This window comes from Balaenoptera acutorostrata, chromosome 1 (genome assembly GCF_949987535.1).
Source record: "Balaenoptera acutorostrata chromosome 1, mBalAcu1.1, whole genome shotgun sequence".
Lineage (NCBI taxonomy): Eukaryota > Metazoa > Chordata > Mammalia > Artiodactyla > Balaenopteridae > Balaenoptera > Balaenoptera acutorostrata.
This window is the reverse complement of record NC_080064.1, coordinates 102,230,031-102,250,116: the sequence shown is the minus strand read 5'-3', so window position 1 is coordinate 102,250,116 and position 20,086 is coordinate 102,230,031. Positions and strand designations below refer to the sequence as shown.

General features: G+C 33.4%; 1 protein-coding gene across 2 annotated transcripts in view; it reads right to left on the bottom strand.

The window, feature by feature from the left end:
• Nucleotides 1-20,086, bottom strand: part of SYCP1 (synaptonemal complex protein 1) — a 193,019-nt gene that overhangs the window by 13,645 nt on the left and 159,288 nt on the right. For both annotated transcript variants that reach the window (XM_007169343.2, XM_007169344.2), the window contains 2 exons: nucleotides 13,201-13,260; nucleotides 9,568-9,747 (listed from right to left, as the gene is read on the bottom strand). In XM_007169343.2, coding sequence (XP_007169405.2) covers nucleotides 9,568-9,747; nucleotides 13,201-13,260 — 240 coding nt within the window. The remainder of the gene's footprint in view (nucleotides 1-9,567; nucleotides 9,748-13,200; nucleotides 13,261-20,086) is intronic.

The following is a 20,086-nucleotide window of genomic DNA, read 5'->3' as shown; positions in this document are numbered from 1 at the left end:
GGAATCAAACAGGAAATAAAAAAATACCTAGAGACAAATGACAATGAAAACACGACGACCCAAAACCTATGGGATGCAGCAAAAGCGGTTCTAAGAGGGAAGTTTATAGCTATACAAGCCTACCTAAAGAAACAAGAAAAATCTCAAGTAAACAATCTAACTTTACACCTAAAGAAACTAGAGAAAGAAGAACAAACAAAACCCAAAGTTAGCAGAAGGAAAGAAATCATAAAGATCAGAGCAGAAATAAATGAAATAGAAACAAAGAAAACAATAGCAAAGATCAATAAAACTAAAAGTTGGTTCTTTGAGAAGATAAACAAAATTGATAAGCCATTAGCCAGACTCATCAAGAAAAAGAGGGAGAGGACTCAAATCAATAAAATCAGAAATGAAAAAGGAGAAGTTACAACAGACACCGCAGAAATACAAAACATCCTAAGAGACTACTACAAGCAACTTTATGCCAATAAAATGGACAACCTGGAAGAAATGGACAAATTCTTAGAAAGGTATAACCTTCCAAGACTGAACCAGGAAGAAACAGAAAATATGAACAGACCAATCACAAGTAATGAAATTGAAACTGTGATTAAAAATCTTCCAACAAACAAAAGTCCAGGACCAGATGGCTTCACAGGTGAATTCTATCAAACATTTAGAGAAGAGCTAACACCCATCCTTCTCAAACTCTTCCAAAAAATTGCAGAGGAAGGAACTCTCCCAAACTCATTCTATGAGGCCACCATCACCCTGATACCAAAACCAGACAAAGACACTACAAAAAAAGAAAATTACAGACCAATATCACTGATGAATATAGATGCAAAAATCCTCAACAAAATACTAGCAAACAGAATCCAACAACACATTAAAAGGATCATACACCACGATCAAGTGGGATTTATGCCAGGGATGCAAGGATTCTTCAATATACGCAAATCAATCAATGTGATACACCATATTAACAAATTGAAGAATAAAAACCATATGATCATCTCAATAGATGCAGAAAAAGCTTTTGACAAAATTCAACACCCATTTCTGATAAAAACTCTCCAGAAAGTGGGCATAGAGGGAACCTACCTCAACATAATAAAGGCCATATATGACAAACCCACAGCAAACATCATTCTCAATGGTGAAAAACTGAAAGCATTTCCTCTAAGATCAGGAACGAGACAAGGATGTCCACTCTCACCACTATTATTCAACATAGTTCTGGAAGTCCTAGCCACGGCAATCAGAGAAGAAAAAGAAATAAAAGGAATACAAATTGGAAAAGAAGAAGTAAAACTGTCACTGTTTGCGGATGACATGATACTATACATAGAGAATCCTAAAACTGCCACCAGAAAACTGCTAGAGCTAATTAATGAATATGGTAAAGTTGCAGGTTACAAAATTAATGCACAGAAATCTCTTGCATTCCTATACACTAATGATGAAAAATCTGAAAGAGAAATTATGGAAACACTCCCATTTACCATTGCAACAAAAAGAATAAAATACCTAGGAATAAACCTACCTAGGGAGACAAAAGACCTGTATGCAGAAAACTATAAGACACTGATGAAAGAAATTAAAGATGATACCAACAGATGGAGAGATATACCATGTTCTTGGATTGGAAGAATCAACATTGTGAAAATGAGTATACTACCCAAAGCAATCTACAGATTCAATGCAATCCCTATCAAATTACCAATGGCATTTTTTACGGAGCTAGAACAAATCATCTTAAAATTTGTATGGAGACACAAAAGACCCCGAATAGCCAAAGCAGTCTTGAGGCAAAAAAATGGAGCTGGAGGAATCAGACTCCCTGACTTCAGACTATACTACAAAGCTACAGTAATCAAGACAATATGGTACTGGCACAAAAACAGAAACATAGATCAATGGAACAAGATAGAAAGCCCAGAGATTAACCCACGCACCTATGGTCAACTAATCTATGACAAAGGAGGCAAAGATATACAATGGAGAAAAGACAGTCTCTTCAATAAGTGGTGCTGGGAAAACTGGACAGCCACATGTAAAAGAATGAAATTAGAATACTCCCTAACACCATACACAAAACTAAACTCAAAATGGATTAGAGACCTAAATATAAGACTGGACACTATAAAACTCTTAGAGGAAAACATAGGAAGAACACTCTTTGACATAAATCACAGCAAGATCTTTTTCGATCCACCTCCTAGAGTAATGGAAATAAAAACAAAAATAAACAAGTGGGACCTAATGAAACTTCAAAGCTTTTGCACAGCAAAGGAAACCATAAACAAGACGAAAAGACAACCCTCAGAATGGGAGAAAATATTTGCAAATGAATCAACGGACAAAGGATTAATCTCCAAAATATATAAACAGCTCATTCAGCTCAATATCAAAGAAACAAACACCCCAATCCAAAAATGGGCAGAAGACCTAAATAGACATTTCTCCAAAGAAGACATACAGACGGCCACGAAGCACATGAAAAGATGCTCAACATCACTAATTATTAGAGAAATGCAAATCAAAACTACAATGAGGTATCACCTCACTCCTGTTAGAATGGGCATCATCAGAAAATCTACAAACAACAAATGCTGGAGAGGGTGTGGAGAAAAGGGAACCCTCTTGCACTGTTGGTGGGAATGTAAATTGATACAGCCACTATGGAGAACAATATGGAGGTTCCTTAAAAAACTAAAAATAGAATTACCATATGACCCAGCAATCCCACTACTGGGCATATACCCAGAGAAAACCGTAATTCAAAAAGACACGTGCACCCGAATGTTCATTGCAGCACTATTTACAATAGCCAGGTCATGGAAGCAACCTAAATGCCCATCAACAGACGAATGGATAAAGAAGTTGTGGTACATATATACGATGGAATATTATTCAGCCATAAAAAGGAACGAAATTGAGGCATTTGTTGAGAAGTGGATGGATCTAGAGACTGTCATACAGAGTGAAGTAAGTCAGAAAGAGAAAAACAAATATCGTATGTTAATGCATGTATGTGGAACGTAGAAAAATGGTACAGATGAGCCAGTTTGCAGGGCAGAAGTTGAGACACAGATGTAGAGAATGGACATATGGACACCAAGGGGGGAAAACTGCGATGAGGTGGGGATGGTGATGTGCTGAATTGGGCGATTGGGATTGACATGTATACACTGATGTGTATAAAACTGATGCCTAATAAGAACCTGCAGTATAAAAAAACAAACAAAACAACTAATACTAAACTTTCATTGGGTTATTTGTATGGAAATATGTTAATATAAATGTTTCAGACATTACATGAAATTTCTAAAAATCTTATATTTGTATTTGTATGGAAATATGTTAATATAAATGTTTCAGACAGTACATGAAATTTCTAAAAATCTTATATTTGTATTTGTATGGAAATATGTATGGAAATATGTTAATATAAATGTTTCAGACATTACATGAAATTTCTAAAAATCTTATATTTGTATTTGTATGGAAATATGTATGGAAATATGTTAATATAAATGTTTCAGACATTACATGAAATTTCTAAAAATCTTATATTTGTATTTGTATGGAAATATGTATGGAAATATGTTAATATAAATGTTTCAGACATTACATGAAATTTCTAAAAATCTTATATTTGTATTTGTATGGAAATATGTATGGAAATATGTTAATATAAATGTTTCAGACAGTACATGAAATTTCTAAAAATCTTATATTTGTATTTGTATGGAAATATGTATGGAAATATGTTAATATAAATGTTTCAGACATTACATGAAATTTCTAAAAATCTTATATTTGTATTTGTATGGAAATATGTATGGAAATATGTTAATATAAATGTTTCAGACATTACATGAAATTTCTAAAAATCTTATATTTGTATTTGTATGGAAATATGTATGGAAATATGTTAATATAAATGTTTCAGACATTACATGAAATTTCTAAAAATCTTATATTTGTATTTGTATGGAAATATGTATGGAAATATGTTAATATAAATGTTTCAGACATTACAGGAAACGTCTAAAAATCTTATATGTTCTGGTATAATGTTATAAGTAATAATCCTAGTTATTACTTTAAAATGTATATCTCAGAAATAACTAATTATCTTGTCAACTGCATTATTATGAACTTTCATCAAATCTTTAACCATGGTCATTTTTAAGTCTTTTGTCATTTACAGACAGTTCTGGGTGTACTCTGATGATTTTGCAAATATGTTCCTATAAAAGAGTTTCATCTTCAAGAAATTCATGGAAAAGACTCTGACAAGTACAGGTTTCTGGTAACTGACTGTACTGCTGAACTGAATGAATAAGCATTTTCAGAACTCTAATGAAAAACTGATGAACTCATAAAAGTGCTAACAAAAGATCAAGATGAAAAAAAAGAAATTAATTACATGCGACTGAGTGAACTGATGAGGATGAGTATAATTTTTGTGACTTTCTGTCTGAATTAAAAAAAAAAAAAAATCCCACAAGGACTCAGAGGAAAAGAATATACAAATCAATTTTCACTGCAAAGTAAAGGAGCTGTCACAGTGGAGGATTACTGGACTGAATGTCAATGTTATGACATAGTATAAGTGTGTTTCATGTTTGGTAATTGCAATCATTGTTGCTTTTGTTGTGGTCATCCATGTACAATGCTTGGTGTCAGTCTATCTATCTCTTGTAAAAATAAAATACAGTGTGTGTGTGTGGAAAAAAAAAAAAAAAAAAAAAAAAAAAAAAAAAAAAAAAAAAAAAAAAAATGGAAAAATGCCCCCAACATATTATTGAGTGAAAAAGCTGATGGTACAACAGTAAGTATAATATAACTCTATTTATTTAAAACCATAAAAAAAAAAAAAAAAAAAAAAAAAAAAAGAAAGAGAGCAGAGAGAGAAAGGGCAGAAATAATACTTGAAAAAATAATGACTGAAAACCTCCCAAATTTGATGTAAACATTAATCTGTACATCCAAGAGGCTCAACAAGCTCCAAGGAAGATAAAATCAAAGAGATCCACACCTAGACACATCATAACCAAAATGTCAAAAAACAAAGAGAAACTTGAAAGTAGCAAGAGACAAGGGACTCACCATATACAAGGTATCTTCAATAATATTAATGACTGATTTCTCATCAGAAACCAGGGAGTCCATAAAAGATTGACATATCCAAATGCTAAAAGGAACCGTTACCAAATAATTCTATATCCAGCAAAACTGTCCTTCAAAAATGAAGGAGAAATTAAGATATTCCTAGATAAACAAAAATTGAGAGAATTTGTCACAAGCAGACCTTCCCCACAAGAAATACTAAAGGAAGTCCTTCAGGCTGAAATGAAAGAACACAAGACTCAAATTCATATGAAGAAATAAAGAGCACCAGAAAAGGACACTGCATAGATAATTATAAAACATAGTATAAATATATTTTTGTTTGTAACTCTGTTTTTCCTATCTGATTTTAGACACAGATATATAAAGCAATAATACTGTATCGATGGGCTTAAAATGTATAAATATGTGACTTATGTGACAATGATAGCACAAAAGAGAAAGAGGGAACAAAGATATATTGGGGCAAAGTTTTTATATACCATTGAAATTACACTGACATTAATTCAAACTAAATTTAAGTTAAGGTGTTAACTGTACTTTTCAGCTAATCACTAAGAAAATAATTCCAAAAGTATAGTAAAAACCAAAAAGATTAAAGTGGTATACTAGGTAATACCTATTTAACACAAAATAAGACAGTAATGGAAAGATACAGGAACAAAAAGACATAAGACATATAGAAAACAAAGAACAAAATGGTGGACCTAAGTTCTACATTATTGGTAATTACATTAAGTGTAAGTCAATTAAACATTCCAATCAAAATGCAGAGATCGTCAGAATGAATGATGGAAAAAAGCATGATCCAACTATATGATGCCCACAAAAGACACAATTTAGATTCCATAACATGAATAGGTTGGCAGTAAAAGGGTGATAAAAGATAAACCATGCAAATAGTAAACAAAAAGAGCTAATATCAGATAAAATATACTTTAAAAAAAAGATTACTAGTGACAAAAGGAATATTTTATAAAGGTAAAAGAGTCAATCCATCAAGAAAAGATAATTGGTATTAAGTATACATGCAGCTAACAATATAGCCCCAACACATGAACCAAAAACTGGGAAAATTAGATAATTCAACAGTAATAGTAGGAGACTTCCATACCCCCACTTTCAATAATGAAAAGAACAACCAGACATAAGATCAGCAAGGAAATATAATACTTGAACAACACTATAAACCAGCTAGATGGATACTTAGCAAAATCACAAATTTGGAAATACAATGCATTCCTAAATAACCAATGGGTCAAAAAATAAATCACAAGGGAAATTAGAAAGTACTTTGAGAGAATGAAAAGGAAAATACAACAGACTTATGGGATACAGTGAAATCAGTGCTTAGAGAGAAGTTTATAGATGTAAATGTCTACATTAAAAATTACGATCAAGACATGATAATTAAATACAGTATGGTACACTGAGTTGGATCCTGGAAGAGAAAGAGGACATTAACGGAAAAACTGTGAAATCCAAATCAAGTCTGAAGTTTAGTTAATAGTAATGTACCAATGAATGATTCTTAGTTTTGACAAATGTACCTGGTAATGTAAGATGTTAACAATGGTGAAAACTGGGTGAGGAATATAAAGGGATTCTCTGTATTACCTTTGTAACTTTTCTATAGATCTAAAATTAATTGCAAAATAAAACTTCATTTGAAATAAAAAGTAAGGTCACCACACCACCAGAATAGCTAAAATCTAAAAGATGAAAAATACCATGTGGTGACAAGGATGTGCAGCAATCAGAACTCTCTCATTCACTGGTAGCCAGAATGTACAATAATTTGGTACAATAAATTGGTACAATAATTTTTTTTAAAACATGATTGGCAGTGTGATACAATAAAAAATATATATATATTTGGTCTTTGTCCTTGGTTCCTGACACACAACTTCTAAAATCCTTGTAATTTCCTGAGTGACAGGGTTGACAGGAGGCATCTTCTGGTATAATATTTGGTCTTTGTCCCCTGTGATGTTGACAGGAGAGTTTTTTGTTATTCATAATGAGCTCCTTTCAACTTACCTGAGTTTATGCTAATGAAATAACTGGTGGTAGGGGGTGCTTCAGCATGATAGCTTCAGGATAGTGGCTGGTTGCCAGGAAGACCAAGGCATGATTAGAAGTTTGGAACCTTTCACCCCACCCCCTGAACTCCTAGGAGGGGAGATGGGTTAAAGACTGAGTTAATCACCAATGGCCGATGATTTAACAAATCATGCCATGTAATGAAACCTCCATAAAACCCCTAAACAATGAAGTTCAGAGAGCTTCCAGGTTGGTAGACACATGGAGGTGTTGGGAGGGTGGCACTCCCTGAGAGGCATGGAAGCTTCTGTGCCCCTTTCCCCATACCTTGTGCCCTATGCATTTTTTCTATTTGGCTGTTCCCAAATTGTATCCTTTATAAAAACTGGTAATAGCAAGTAAAGTAATTTCCTGAGTTCTGTGAGTCATTCTAGCAAATTATTAAACCTGAGAAGGGAGTTGTGGGAACCCCCAATTTATAGCCAGTTGGTCAGTAGTACAAGTGGCAAGCCAGGACAGTGTCTAAAATGGAAGCCTGTGGGACTGAGCCCTTAACCTGTGGGGTCTACATTAACTACATTAACTACAGTGTCAGAATTGAATCAAATTGCAGGACACCTAGTTGGTGTCTGGAGAACTGGAGAATTGGCTGGTGTGGGAAAACACACACACACACATTTTGTATCAGAGTAAAAACAGCTCAGGCTATATCTGTTAACATGGAATGTATTATGCATAACCCTGTAACCCAGCAATTTCACTTCTATGGACATACCCAACCAAGATGTATACATGTCAAGCAATACATTTTTATAGCAATGCTATTCATAAAAGCCCACTCTGGAAGCTAACCAAATGTCCATTAACATTACAAGAGATAAATAAGCTGTGGTACAGTCGCACCATGAAATACCAAATAAAAATAAAGCAACTTCAAGCAACAATGTGGATGAATCTCATAAACATAATGTTAAGTGGAAAATGTCAAAACAAAAAGAATATGATTCTAATTATAGAAAATGCAAAAACAGGTACATCTAATACTAGAATTTGGGACAGCAGTTGGCCTTGGAGGAAGGGCTAGTGACTGGAAGGGGAAACAATCAGCTCTTCTGAAGTGATAGTAATAGTCTCTTTTAATCTGAATGCTAGTAATAAGGTTAAGTTTGGTTTGTAAAGATTCCTCAAGTTGTATAATTATGATCTGTACATTTTTCTTGCATATATTTCAATAAAAAGTTTTTTTAAGTAAGGTCATTCTTCAACAGAGATCATTTCATATTTTGAATAAGAGAATAGTAAATACAACAAAATAATTTTATATAAAAGCCTTGTTTAAAAAAAACTATTCTTTTTTTAAAAATACAATAAAAATAAAATAAAAACAATATATCTTTTTTTTAAAAGCCTTGCTAAGCTATGTACTTTACTAATTTTCATAAATTCCACGAGGTGCATAATATTGTATATACAACAGGATATGAGTGGAACTCTTCCTTTTGCTCTGGAATTGTCAACTAAAGCACAAAGCTGGGGGAAAGTGCCAGTAACACATATTCTAAAGAAAGCTACCTATAATTAAGGCCAGCTCCTTCTCTAAGGCTTATTGAAAGGTGATAGAACAGGCCCAACAATCACCAAATACCTCTCTTATTCCCAGTTATTTTAAGGAAACTGGAAGGTTAAAGCACAAAATTTCCGCTTAGGGGGTAAAGACAGGTTGAAATACTCTTCCCCGCGACTCCCAAGACAAGTGAGGATATAACTTTAAAAAGCAGCCTTATAAGAAGGGGAGACTGGCATCTCATTCCCTAAGTGGATATAAACCTAGGCAGAAAATTTGTCTATCTGTCTTTGTGTCTGCCTGAGCAAAGTAAAAAGAAATTAGAGAGAGATAGATGGCAGAGAGCAGGAAAGGGGGAGTCAGAAGTAGAGCATTATGCACCACCATTTAGCATTGAAAGGTTGAATGAATTCCCCATGGATTAAATGGACATGTCGAAGATAGCTAGAAATGAGCCACCTTGTTAGTGGCACCTGCTCCACAGGGCTGACTGCTAAGTAAAAGACTCCAGCAGCAAGATGATGAGGAGTAAACAGCAAAGGGAGGTAACTGAGGTCATACTGGAAAACGCAAGTCAAAACCAGATTTTGTACATCAGGGACCTATGCACTGGTGAATGCCAGAAAGTGATAAAATTTGCCCAAGATGTCATTAAGTTGTGAACAGTGATAGATTAAAAAAATGAAACCATTTTGTGCTGGTATAACAAATAATTGAAACTTTAAAGAAAATGGTTCATGTCTATGTGTGTGATACCAGATATATGGTATGTGATAACAGAGACTTCTTTTTTATTAAAAAAAATTACTACTTTCTTAGATATTTTAGCAACAAACCTTTGGTAATGGTGTAGATAAAGTATTTTTGGCAGATGTCCACAGACAGTCTCTTTTATCTTTTGATTTGCCATAATCAGCTGATGGGAAGTTTCCAGATATATTTTGTGAAGGAGCTGCTTTAGAATCAAGTTTCCAATAACTAGTTTCAGGTGTTTCCATTAAAGATGTCTGTGTTTTCTATATTGAACAACAAAAGTGAATAAAGTCATCATTAAATGTCATTTTAATTAAAGTACAGCAACTAGTAGAAATATCACTGAAATAAACTAGAATTTACCCCCAAATTTAGTATTGATTAGATAACTTTGAATAAATTTCACTTATCTTCTTTGTCACTTTATTTTCCCATTTAAGATGCAAATGGTATTTGCCCCTCTTTGTCTTCACAGAGCTGCTATGAAAACAAGTAAGACATCTCAACTCCCTATTTGACCAAAAGTTGAGAATTCTCCAGAGAAAAATCTCTATTCCTGGTGGCAAAAAAATCTTAATCTGAGGTTCATTCCAGCAGCCTAACAGCCAAAGGGCATTCTCTTTTATGCTTTCATATTTCCTCTATCATCTATAAAAATATCAGCTTTTCCTATCCACCAGTTTCATTCCCCCCTCCAAAAAAAAAAAAAAATAGAGAAGAAAAATTATGAAAGTAAAGAACTAGAGAAATTTTCAGGGCAAGATAAAGGTAGCTGATTAGAAGGCACAAACTACTATGTATAAAATAAATAAGCTACAAGGATATACTGTACAGCACAGAGAATATACCCAATATTTTATAATAACTATAAATGGAGTATAACCTTTAAAAATTGTGAACCTCTATGTGTATACCTGAAACTTATATAATACTGTAAGTAAACTATACCTCAATTAAAAAATAAAATATAAATTTTTAAAAAGGAGCTAAATGAGGTAATTTGAAGGTTTCTTGCCCAGTTCTAGTGATCTCACTTCATTATCCTTTTTCCAATAGGTATGAATTTTGGCAGCATTTTTTCCAGAGTTGCATTTCTATATCCTTTTCCATAAATATTTCTATATCCTTTTCCATAAATATTTCTATATCATAGTTGATAACACAATTTTGATGAAAGCAAATTTTCTTCTGCTCTCTGGACTCATCAGGAGTCATCCTCAAAATCTCCAAAATGTAACTGCTTTCATGGACAAATTTTTCTTACCCAAAAGGACTGAGAATGGCAACTACACCACCTTGTGGTCATATCTTGGAATCTAACATTTCCCTAGTAGCCTAAAAGAAAATGCACCAGCATTCTAGACTACTGAAATAACCCTCTTTGTAATACATCATGAAAATGTATATACTTTCCTACAAGTTACATTCTTTTTTGAGTATTACATTTCCAATGATGCATATATACAGGACATATGATTTTCTCTTGTTCTTTTTAAACAAACATTTATTTGGCATTTCCTATGTGCCAAGCACTATTTTAAATGCTTCACAAAGCATTAAATGAGATAATAATCTCATTTAATCTTCATAACAACTTTAGGGAAAAGGTACTATTATTATCCCTAGGTTATAAAACTGAAGCATGAAGAAGTAACATTCCCAACCTCAGAAATGTTTGATAAACCTAATGATTATTATATATAAGGCTTGTGATACTTCAATATTGTTGGAATAAAGCATAGCACACAAAAGCCTATTTAAATCTTTTCATTTCTTTTATCATTTTCTCATTATTTGCAATATATATATCTAGACACCCAGATAAAATATAGGGAACTAACTAATCTACTTGATAACATATATAAATAATAGACATATATTACTGGAATTATATATGAATCAAAACAACTCTATAAGAATATGTGATATATACTTTCATAATATGAACACATTCTATATTTAGAAATAAATATTGGAGTTTAACCAATTTATTATCTTCATCAGACACTTCGCTTAGACTATATCTAACCCTCCTGGCTAATTTTAATATGACAATAATTTCTCCAAATATGATGTTTTCAAATGCTTATCACAGTGTCTGGACATATGAAGCACCTAATATTCACTCACAGGTACAATATTTCTTTTTTTCTTCTCTTTGAACCCAAATGTAACAAAATTATAGCACTGTCTATACCAAAAAACTGAACATCGTTATTTGGTATAGACAAACATATACAAACAATATACAAACAAACAAGACAAACAATATACTCTGTTACTTTCAGTTTATAGTTAAAGCAACTTCTGTGGGGACTTAGGAGACTACATCACTGTGTATAAGGAATATTTAATCATTTTAACTAAAATTTGCAATAAAACTCTTCTGTAATAATTCTATATTACCAACTGGATTAGAAGCTGAATATAACCTCCCTTTCTCATACCTGATGCTTCCTTCTATGCACAGGGAACATTCCTAACTTCTCTCTGCTTCCTTAGGGAAAGAGCAATGACTTAATGGGATTGTTGAATATGGAAGGAGTAATGGGGGACATATAGTTCAGCCCCTTCCTTACTCCTCCTCTTGGGTACCAGAAGAAGCACACATTCTACTCTATGACATGCATTTTACAAGAGCAGGCCATTCAAGTAGGTACACTTGTCCCAGTCTAGCTCTACCTGTGATAGAGTAGATAAACTTGTTTAATTTAGGATTTCAGGATTAAGAAATCCTGTTGCCTTCAAATATAAGCCACACTGTCCAATATTATTTGTCAATAATAAAGATATTATGTTGATTTTCACTGCCTTTCTCAGTTGGCTTAGACTTAAGAGAGCAAGATGTCATTTATTTAGCCCTCTCAAACCTCAAAATTAAACACAATCTAAACATGAGCTTTAGAATTTTTAATTGAAATATTTTCCCCCAATGTTGGAAATTTCTCAAGAAACACAGAAATACCTAACTAATTTAATGCTATAATAAAAACTATAAAAGAATAAAATCTCTAAATTTCCAAATGACAAATGCTTTGAAATTTTTTAGCTAATGTTTTTGAATTAACAAATAGAAAGAAACAATTTTGGAAATGAAATTGTGTGATATATATATATATATTTAATTTTTATTGGGGTATAGTTGATTTACAATGTTGTATTAGTTTCACAGGTACAGCAAAGTGAATCTGTTATACATATACATATATCCAGTCTTTTTTAGATTCTTTTCCCATATAGGCCATTACAGAGTATTGAACAGAGTTCCCTGTGCTATACCATAGGTCCTTATTAGTTATGTATTTTTATATAGTAGTGGGTATACGTCAATCCCAACCTTCCAATTTATCCCTCCCCCACCCTTACCCCCTGGTAACCATAAGTTTATTTTCTACATCTGTAACTCTATTTCTGTTTTGTAGATAAGTTCATTTTTAGATTCCACATATAAGCAATATCATATGATATTTGTCTTTCTCTATCTGACTTTACTTCACTTAGCATGATAATCTCTAGGTCCATCCATGTTCCAGCAAATGGCATTATTTTGTTCTTTTTAATGGCTGAGTAATATTCCATTGTATATATGTACCACATCTTCTGTGTGATATATTTTTGATGTTATTTTCCCATTTATGAACAAAAAAAATTTACCAAAGATGTTAGAAAGTGAAATGGTTATAAAGAAATCTATGAGAGTTATATAAAACTCTTACCTTGTCTTTTTTTTCTTTGAGAGTAACTGTGTTTTCTTTTGCCTCTCTTTTGAGGTTTGCCTATTAAAAAAGAATATCAAGCACATATAATGTAGTCATTACTATTATAAAAAATTAATGTTCCTATTATCAAATCTTTCCTAAGAAGTATTAACAAAGAATACTGCCTTCTAAATCTTATAAAATAATGAAAAGAAAAAAGAAAAACAAATTAGTTCCTTTCTACAAAGGTATGTTATTTGATGTTGATTATCTTTTTAAAAAATTCTGATCTGTCTCCAGCAGTCATCTGTGGACTCGTTAAGTCCTTTAAAATGCTGAATCTCAGCTTTCTCATTTGTAAAATGAAGTGGATGGATCAGCTTATAAAGTAAGGGTATATACAAGTAACTAACTGTAAAGAGCTGCAAAGAGATCCAAAATATTGTGAGCCTTTAGAGGCAGAATTCCCTTTTTCTCTGTGTATGGAGAAAAGCAATTCAGTTGGACACTGAATAATCAATTTTCAACTTGAGATAAACAGGTATGAGAGAGAAAAAGAAAGTACAAAAAAAGTACAAAATACTTACAAAATAATACATCATTTCTCTAGTACTCCAGGAAATAATACATTTTGCTGGAGATTAGGGCATGTGTATTCAGTGGGAAGAAAAGAAAAATTAACCCTGGCCTAGAGAAAAGAGTATGTGCAATGCCTTTAATATGACAGTCATCTGGAAAACAGAATGGTTACAGCTCCAAGGAGCCTTAAAGGTCTCAGAGAAGAAAAAGTTTCAATAAGCACAACTTTAGGCAAACTCGCCTCGCCTGCCCATGATGCCTATGCCAATACCTGCACTCACTGAATGTCTGTGTACACCATGGTATCTCTCCTAAAGTGCTGCTCCTAACAAGAGAACACACTTCACCATGAAAGAAGCTGGCAATAAGCTGATGTAACAGTAGTCACTGCTCTTATTATGTATCCTATCAACTACCAATAGTTAATCTTCGGTTATCACAACTGGGGTCTACTCCATGGGGATGAAATGCTGTCTTCTAGGATAAAGTATACCCTCTAAACTAGCTAAATTACACTGATTCTCAGAATACATATCTTGGCTTCTAGAGGACGGAAGGGAGAAAGCACCTCCCAAAACTGCACTTTCTCTACAACTCTGACTTTTGCTACTCTGGAGATCTTAGTACAGTCTGTTCTAATACAACATGGGTTTCCAAGGTGTAAATTAGCTCATATACAAAGGTATATCTTTGGTAGTGTCTAATTAATCATGAGTTCCCTAAGACAAAAGTGATGGGCAGTCCACTAAGGTACCTATTTAATCTGAGTAACTAAAAAATGCCTGTAATATGGTCTGGTAAAGAGAGGATTGACTTGAGGCACAGGAGAATATGATAGCCCTGTGCCCAAATTTCATACCTGAATAAATTTACAAACCTAGAACCCTCTAAATTAAACAAAAGCCTGGTACAATTGTGGAAGGATTTTGCAATAATATCACAAATTCATACTGAATCCTTCCTACTACCATGTGCACTGAGAGAAATAATAAGACTTATGGGTAATTGGGCATTGACTATTAGCTAACACCAATTCTTGTAACCCATAATGTTATTATTTTTTCACTAGTTTGAGCGCAGGTATACTGGGGTCAGGTGATAAATAGCACTTAATCCACGTCCACCTCATGGTGAGCCCATGGAACCATACACCTATCCTGTGGTCATTTCTTTAGATCCTGAGTATACAGCTGAATAGATAAACTCAATAAGTGGCAAAATCCCCACATTGGTTCTGACTACAGAGTGACAGATTTTTATATTTGGAAGGACCAATTGGAAGACTTTAAAACTCTCCTTCCATATCAAGAATGTAAACAAATATACAAAATACCACATCTCACTAGGAAGAGATTAAGGCACCATCAAGAGATGAAAGATATAGGAAGGGTGATTTAGTACAGTCTCACAAAGCCAACCTATTTTAAGCGGAAGCTAAGACTGTCATTCGGTAACAATTTCTTCATACCAACTGGTATGTAAAATAGGTCAAAATCGGGATTGGCATATTGACTAGGATCAACATTGAAAACTAAGAAAAAGTTTCATACAAAACATGAGCTCAACTTAAATAATGGAATTGTGATTACAGAACAGAATATGTGTTTTTATTAATCCTGATAATGTAAAATAATAAAACATAAAAATTGTATAGGCAAAAGAATAGGCAGTAGGAGAAAGTGTTAGATAAATTGTTTAAAAATATAAAGGTAACGAGTAAAATAATTTTAAAAACTATATACACCTCTCAAATCAACCAAAAATACACACACATACAATTTAGAGAAAAAGACAATAAAATAAATATTAATATGTAATGTAAAATAAAATGACAAAAGCATGATTAAAATATATATCATATTGATAAGGGTTAATATCCAGAATATGTAAGGAACTCACACAACTCAACCAAAAAAAACCCAAATAATTTAAAAATGGGCAAAGGACATGAATAGACGATTCTCCAAAGAGGATATACAAATGGCCAACAAGCATATGAAAAGATGCCCAACATCACTAATTATAAGAGAAATGCAAATCAAAACTATAATGAGCTATCACTCACACTCCTTAGGAGGATGACCACTATCAAAATAATAGAAAATAAGTGTTGGCAAGGATGCAGAGAAATCAGAACCCTTGCACACTATTGGCGGAAATGTAAAATGGTACAGTTGCTACAGAAGACTGTATGGTGGTTCCTCAAAAATTAATAATAGAATTACCATATGATCCAGGAATCCCACTTTTGGGTATATATCCAAAAGAATTCAGAGCAGGATCTCCAAGAGACATTTGCACACCCATGTTCATTAATTACAACATTAATCACAATAGCCAAGAGGTGGAAGCAACCCAAATGTCCATCACAGATGAATGGATATTCATCCATGTGGTATATACATGCAATGGAATATTAGGCAGCCTTTAAAAAAAAAAGGAAATTCTGTCACATGCTACAAATGGATGAACCTTGAAGACATTATGCTAATTGAAATAATCCAGTTACAGAAAGACAAATACTGCATGGTTCTACTCATATGAAGTATCTAAGGTAGTTAAAATCATAGAAACAGAAAAAAGGTGGTTGGAAGGGGAATTAGTGTTTAATGGATTTAGACTTTCAGTTTTGCAAGATTAAAAAGTTCTAGAGATCTATTGTACAACAATATGTATATGCTTAAAACTATTAAACTGTATACACTTAAAAAGTGTTAAGATGGATGGTAAATTTAATGTACATATTTTTACCATGATTAAAAAAAATAAAACTACAACCATTCTATCTTATGAATATCAATATGAAGGTACTAAGTAAAAATATTAGCAAACAGAATCCAGCATCACATTAAAGATACTTCATGACCAAATGGAGTTCATTCCAGAAATGCAAGAATAATTTAAAAATACGTATCATATCAATAAATACTATCGGGAAAAATAAGCTACTAAATAAAAAGAGTCTCTCAGATTAGACTCCATCAGGGTTAATAAGAAATGGACAAAAACATATAAGACAAACAAGTCCAAAAAGAAAGTTAGGATCACAACATAAATATCAGGCAAAGCTGGCTTCAAAGCAAAAAGGACAAAGATGAAAGATACAGTTTCCAAGGAGCAATTAATTAAACTTTTACACAATGAATAGTATTCATCAAAACATGTAAAGCAAAGTTGGCTGAGAACTCACAAAGAAGAGAAATATAACAGTAATAAACCCTTAACTCCTTCTTTCAGCTCATGATTGATCAAACAGAAAAAATATATAACAAAGTTAAAGTAGATGTCAAAAAAAACTGATACAGTAGATCAAACTGTTTGGTAAAGGTGGAAGAGTGAAGGCAGATTATAAAATCTTCCTCTCCCTACACTAACAAAAAAGTATAAAGGGAGGGAGGAAAGGTAAGTAGTCAAGAACTGGCAAAAATGAATTCAACAACAGAAACATACCATATCAGGCCATAATCTCTGATTCTAGTGAAGGTTCAGCATGAAAGATACCGAGTACAGCTGTGCTGATTTGACTCAAGGTGTCTCCTAATCTAATCACTACTTACATGGTATTGGTGAAAGTGAACACATATAATAATGAGAAGAATTGTCACTAATATACCTGAATTTGTAAGAAGAGATCTGAGGGAATAAGCAGGCAGTCCGACAGGAAAAAGAAGCCTAGGAAATGCATGAAAAATGACTAAATCTTATCATTTTGGTCTCTCTAGTCTGGACAAAAAAGGATAACAACCATACCTGTATAGAATTAATTATCCTTGCCAATAAATAGAACGTATTAGAAATAAAGTCAAAAGACAAAATGTAAAAAAGAAGAAAAGATTCCCCTGAAGGAGCAGAAAACATAAAAAATATGAGATTCATTGAAAAACCACGTGAATTTTGTCCTTATCCCTGGGTCCACCTCTCATCACCTTGTAAGTGAGGTATACCAAATCATGATATTCTTATCTTTTCCCTCATAAAATTGGGTAAGTGAGGAAATACAGCTTGGAAGAGAGATTGGAAAAATGGCAAAAATGAATAACCATAGCTTATCCTGTTGGATAGACACATGGGCTCCAGGGCTTCAGCCTGAGTTGGTTAAAAGATGTGAAGCCTAAGGAAAAAATCATCACAAAAAAACTACAGACCAATCTTTCTTATGAATCTAGGTGCAAAAATTCCTCAACAAAATACTAGCAAACCAAATCTAGCAGAATACAAAGAAGATTATATGTCATGACAAAGTAGGATTTCTCCCAAGAACTGAAACTGAATTTCATCAAAATTAAAGACTTTGTGCTACAAATGATACCATCAAGAAACTGAAAAGACAATTCAAAGAATGGGAGAAAATGTTTAAAAATCTTATATCAGATAAGGGACTTGTATCTAGAATATACAAAGAACTCTTAAAACTCAATACTAAAAAAATAAGTAACCTAATTTTAAAATAGGCAAAGTATCTGAATAGATATTTCTCCAAAAAAGATACACAAATGGCCAATAGCACATGAAAAGATGATCAACATCATTAGGCATTAAAGAAATACAAATTGAAACAACAATGATATACCATGCCACACCATGCCACACCCACCTGGATGATTATATCAAAAAAAGACAACAACAAGTATTGGTGAGGTTTTGGAAAAATTGAGACCTTCATGCACTGCTAGTGGGAATCCAAAATGGTACAGTTGGTTTAGAGAACAGTTGGGCAGTATCTTAAAATATGAAACATAGAGACACCATATTACCCAGCAATTCTACTCCTACATATATAATCAAGAGAAATGAAAACATATATCCTCACAAAACTTGTACACAAATATTCTTAACAGCATTATTCATAATAGTCAAAATGGAAACAACCCAAATTTCTATCAATTGATAAATGGATAAATAAAACAGTATACCCATATAACAAAATATTATTCAGCAATAAAAAGGAATGAAGTACTGATATATGCTAGGACATGGTTGGACCTTGAAGACATTATGCTCAGTGAAACAAGACCATATATTATATGATTTCATTTAAGTGAAATATCCAGAAGAGGTAAATCTTATAGAAACAGAAAGTAGATCATTGATTGACTAGAGCTAGTGAATTTGTTGATGGGAGCAAAGGGGCATGTATAATTGTTGCTGGGGGGTTGATACATATATTCTAAAACTACGTAGCAGTGATGGTTGCACAACTGTCAGTAACTGTCAATATATTTAAAAACCACTGAATTGTACATTTTAAATGGATGATTATATAGTACATAAATTATATGTCAGTGAAACTGTTTTAAAAAACTTTCAGAGCTGAGCAGGGAAACAGACAAAGTTGGGGACTTTAACACCCCTCTTTCAGCTACTGATAGAATTACTAGGCAGAAAGTCAGCAAAAATGTATAAAACCTGAACAACACAACCAACTAATTAGGTTTAATTGACATTTATAGTACACTCCACCAACAACAGCATAACATACATTTGTTTCAAGCACCTACAGATCATTCACCAAGACAGACCATATTCTGGGCCATAAAGCAAACCTCAACAAATTTAAAAGAATGAAACTGCTATGGACTAAATGTTTGTATTCCCCAAAATTCATATATCAAGGCCTTAACACCCAGTGTGGAATGGTGTTTGGAGGCGGGGCCTTTGAGAAGTAATTGGGTTTGGATGAGGTCATAGAGGTGAAGCCCTCATGATGGGACTGGTACCCTTATAAAGAGTTGAAGAAACCAGCGTTCTCTTTCAGCCATGTGAGGACATAGAAAGAAAGTAACTGTCTTCAAGCCAGGAAATGGGCCCTGACCAGAACTCTACCACGCTGGCACTCTGATCTCAGACTTACAGCCTCCAGAACTGTGAGAAATAATATTTGTTGTTTAAGCCATTCAATCTATGGTATTTGTGTTATAGTATCCCACAGACAAATACAGAAATCATAAAGATTGTATTCTCTGACCATAATGGAATCAAACTAGAAATCAGTAACAGAGAGACAACAGGAAAATCTTTGAACACATGAAAATTTGAAAACAAACTTCTAAATAATCAATGGGTCAAAGAAGAAGTCTCAAAGAAAAATAAAATTATAAGAACTGAATGAACACAAAAACACAACATATCAAAACATACGGGGGCTTCCCTGGTGGCGCAGTGGTTGAGAATCCGCCTTCCAATGCAGGGGACACGGGTTCGAGCCCTGGTCTGGGAAGATCCCACATGCCGTGGAGGAACTAGGCCCGTGAGCCACAATTACTGAGCCTGCGCATCTGGAACCTGTGCTCCACAACAAGAGAGGCTGCGATAGTGAGAGGCCCGC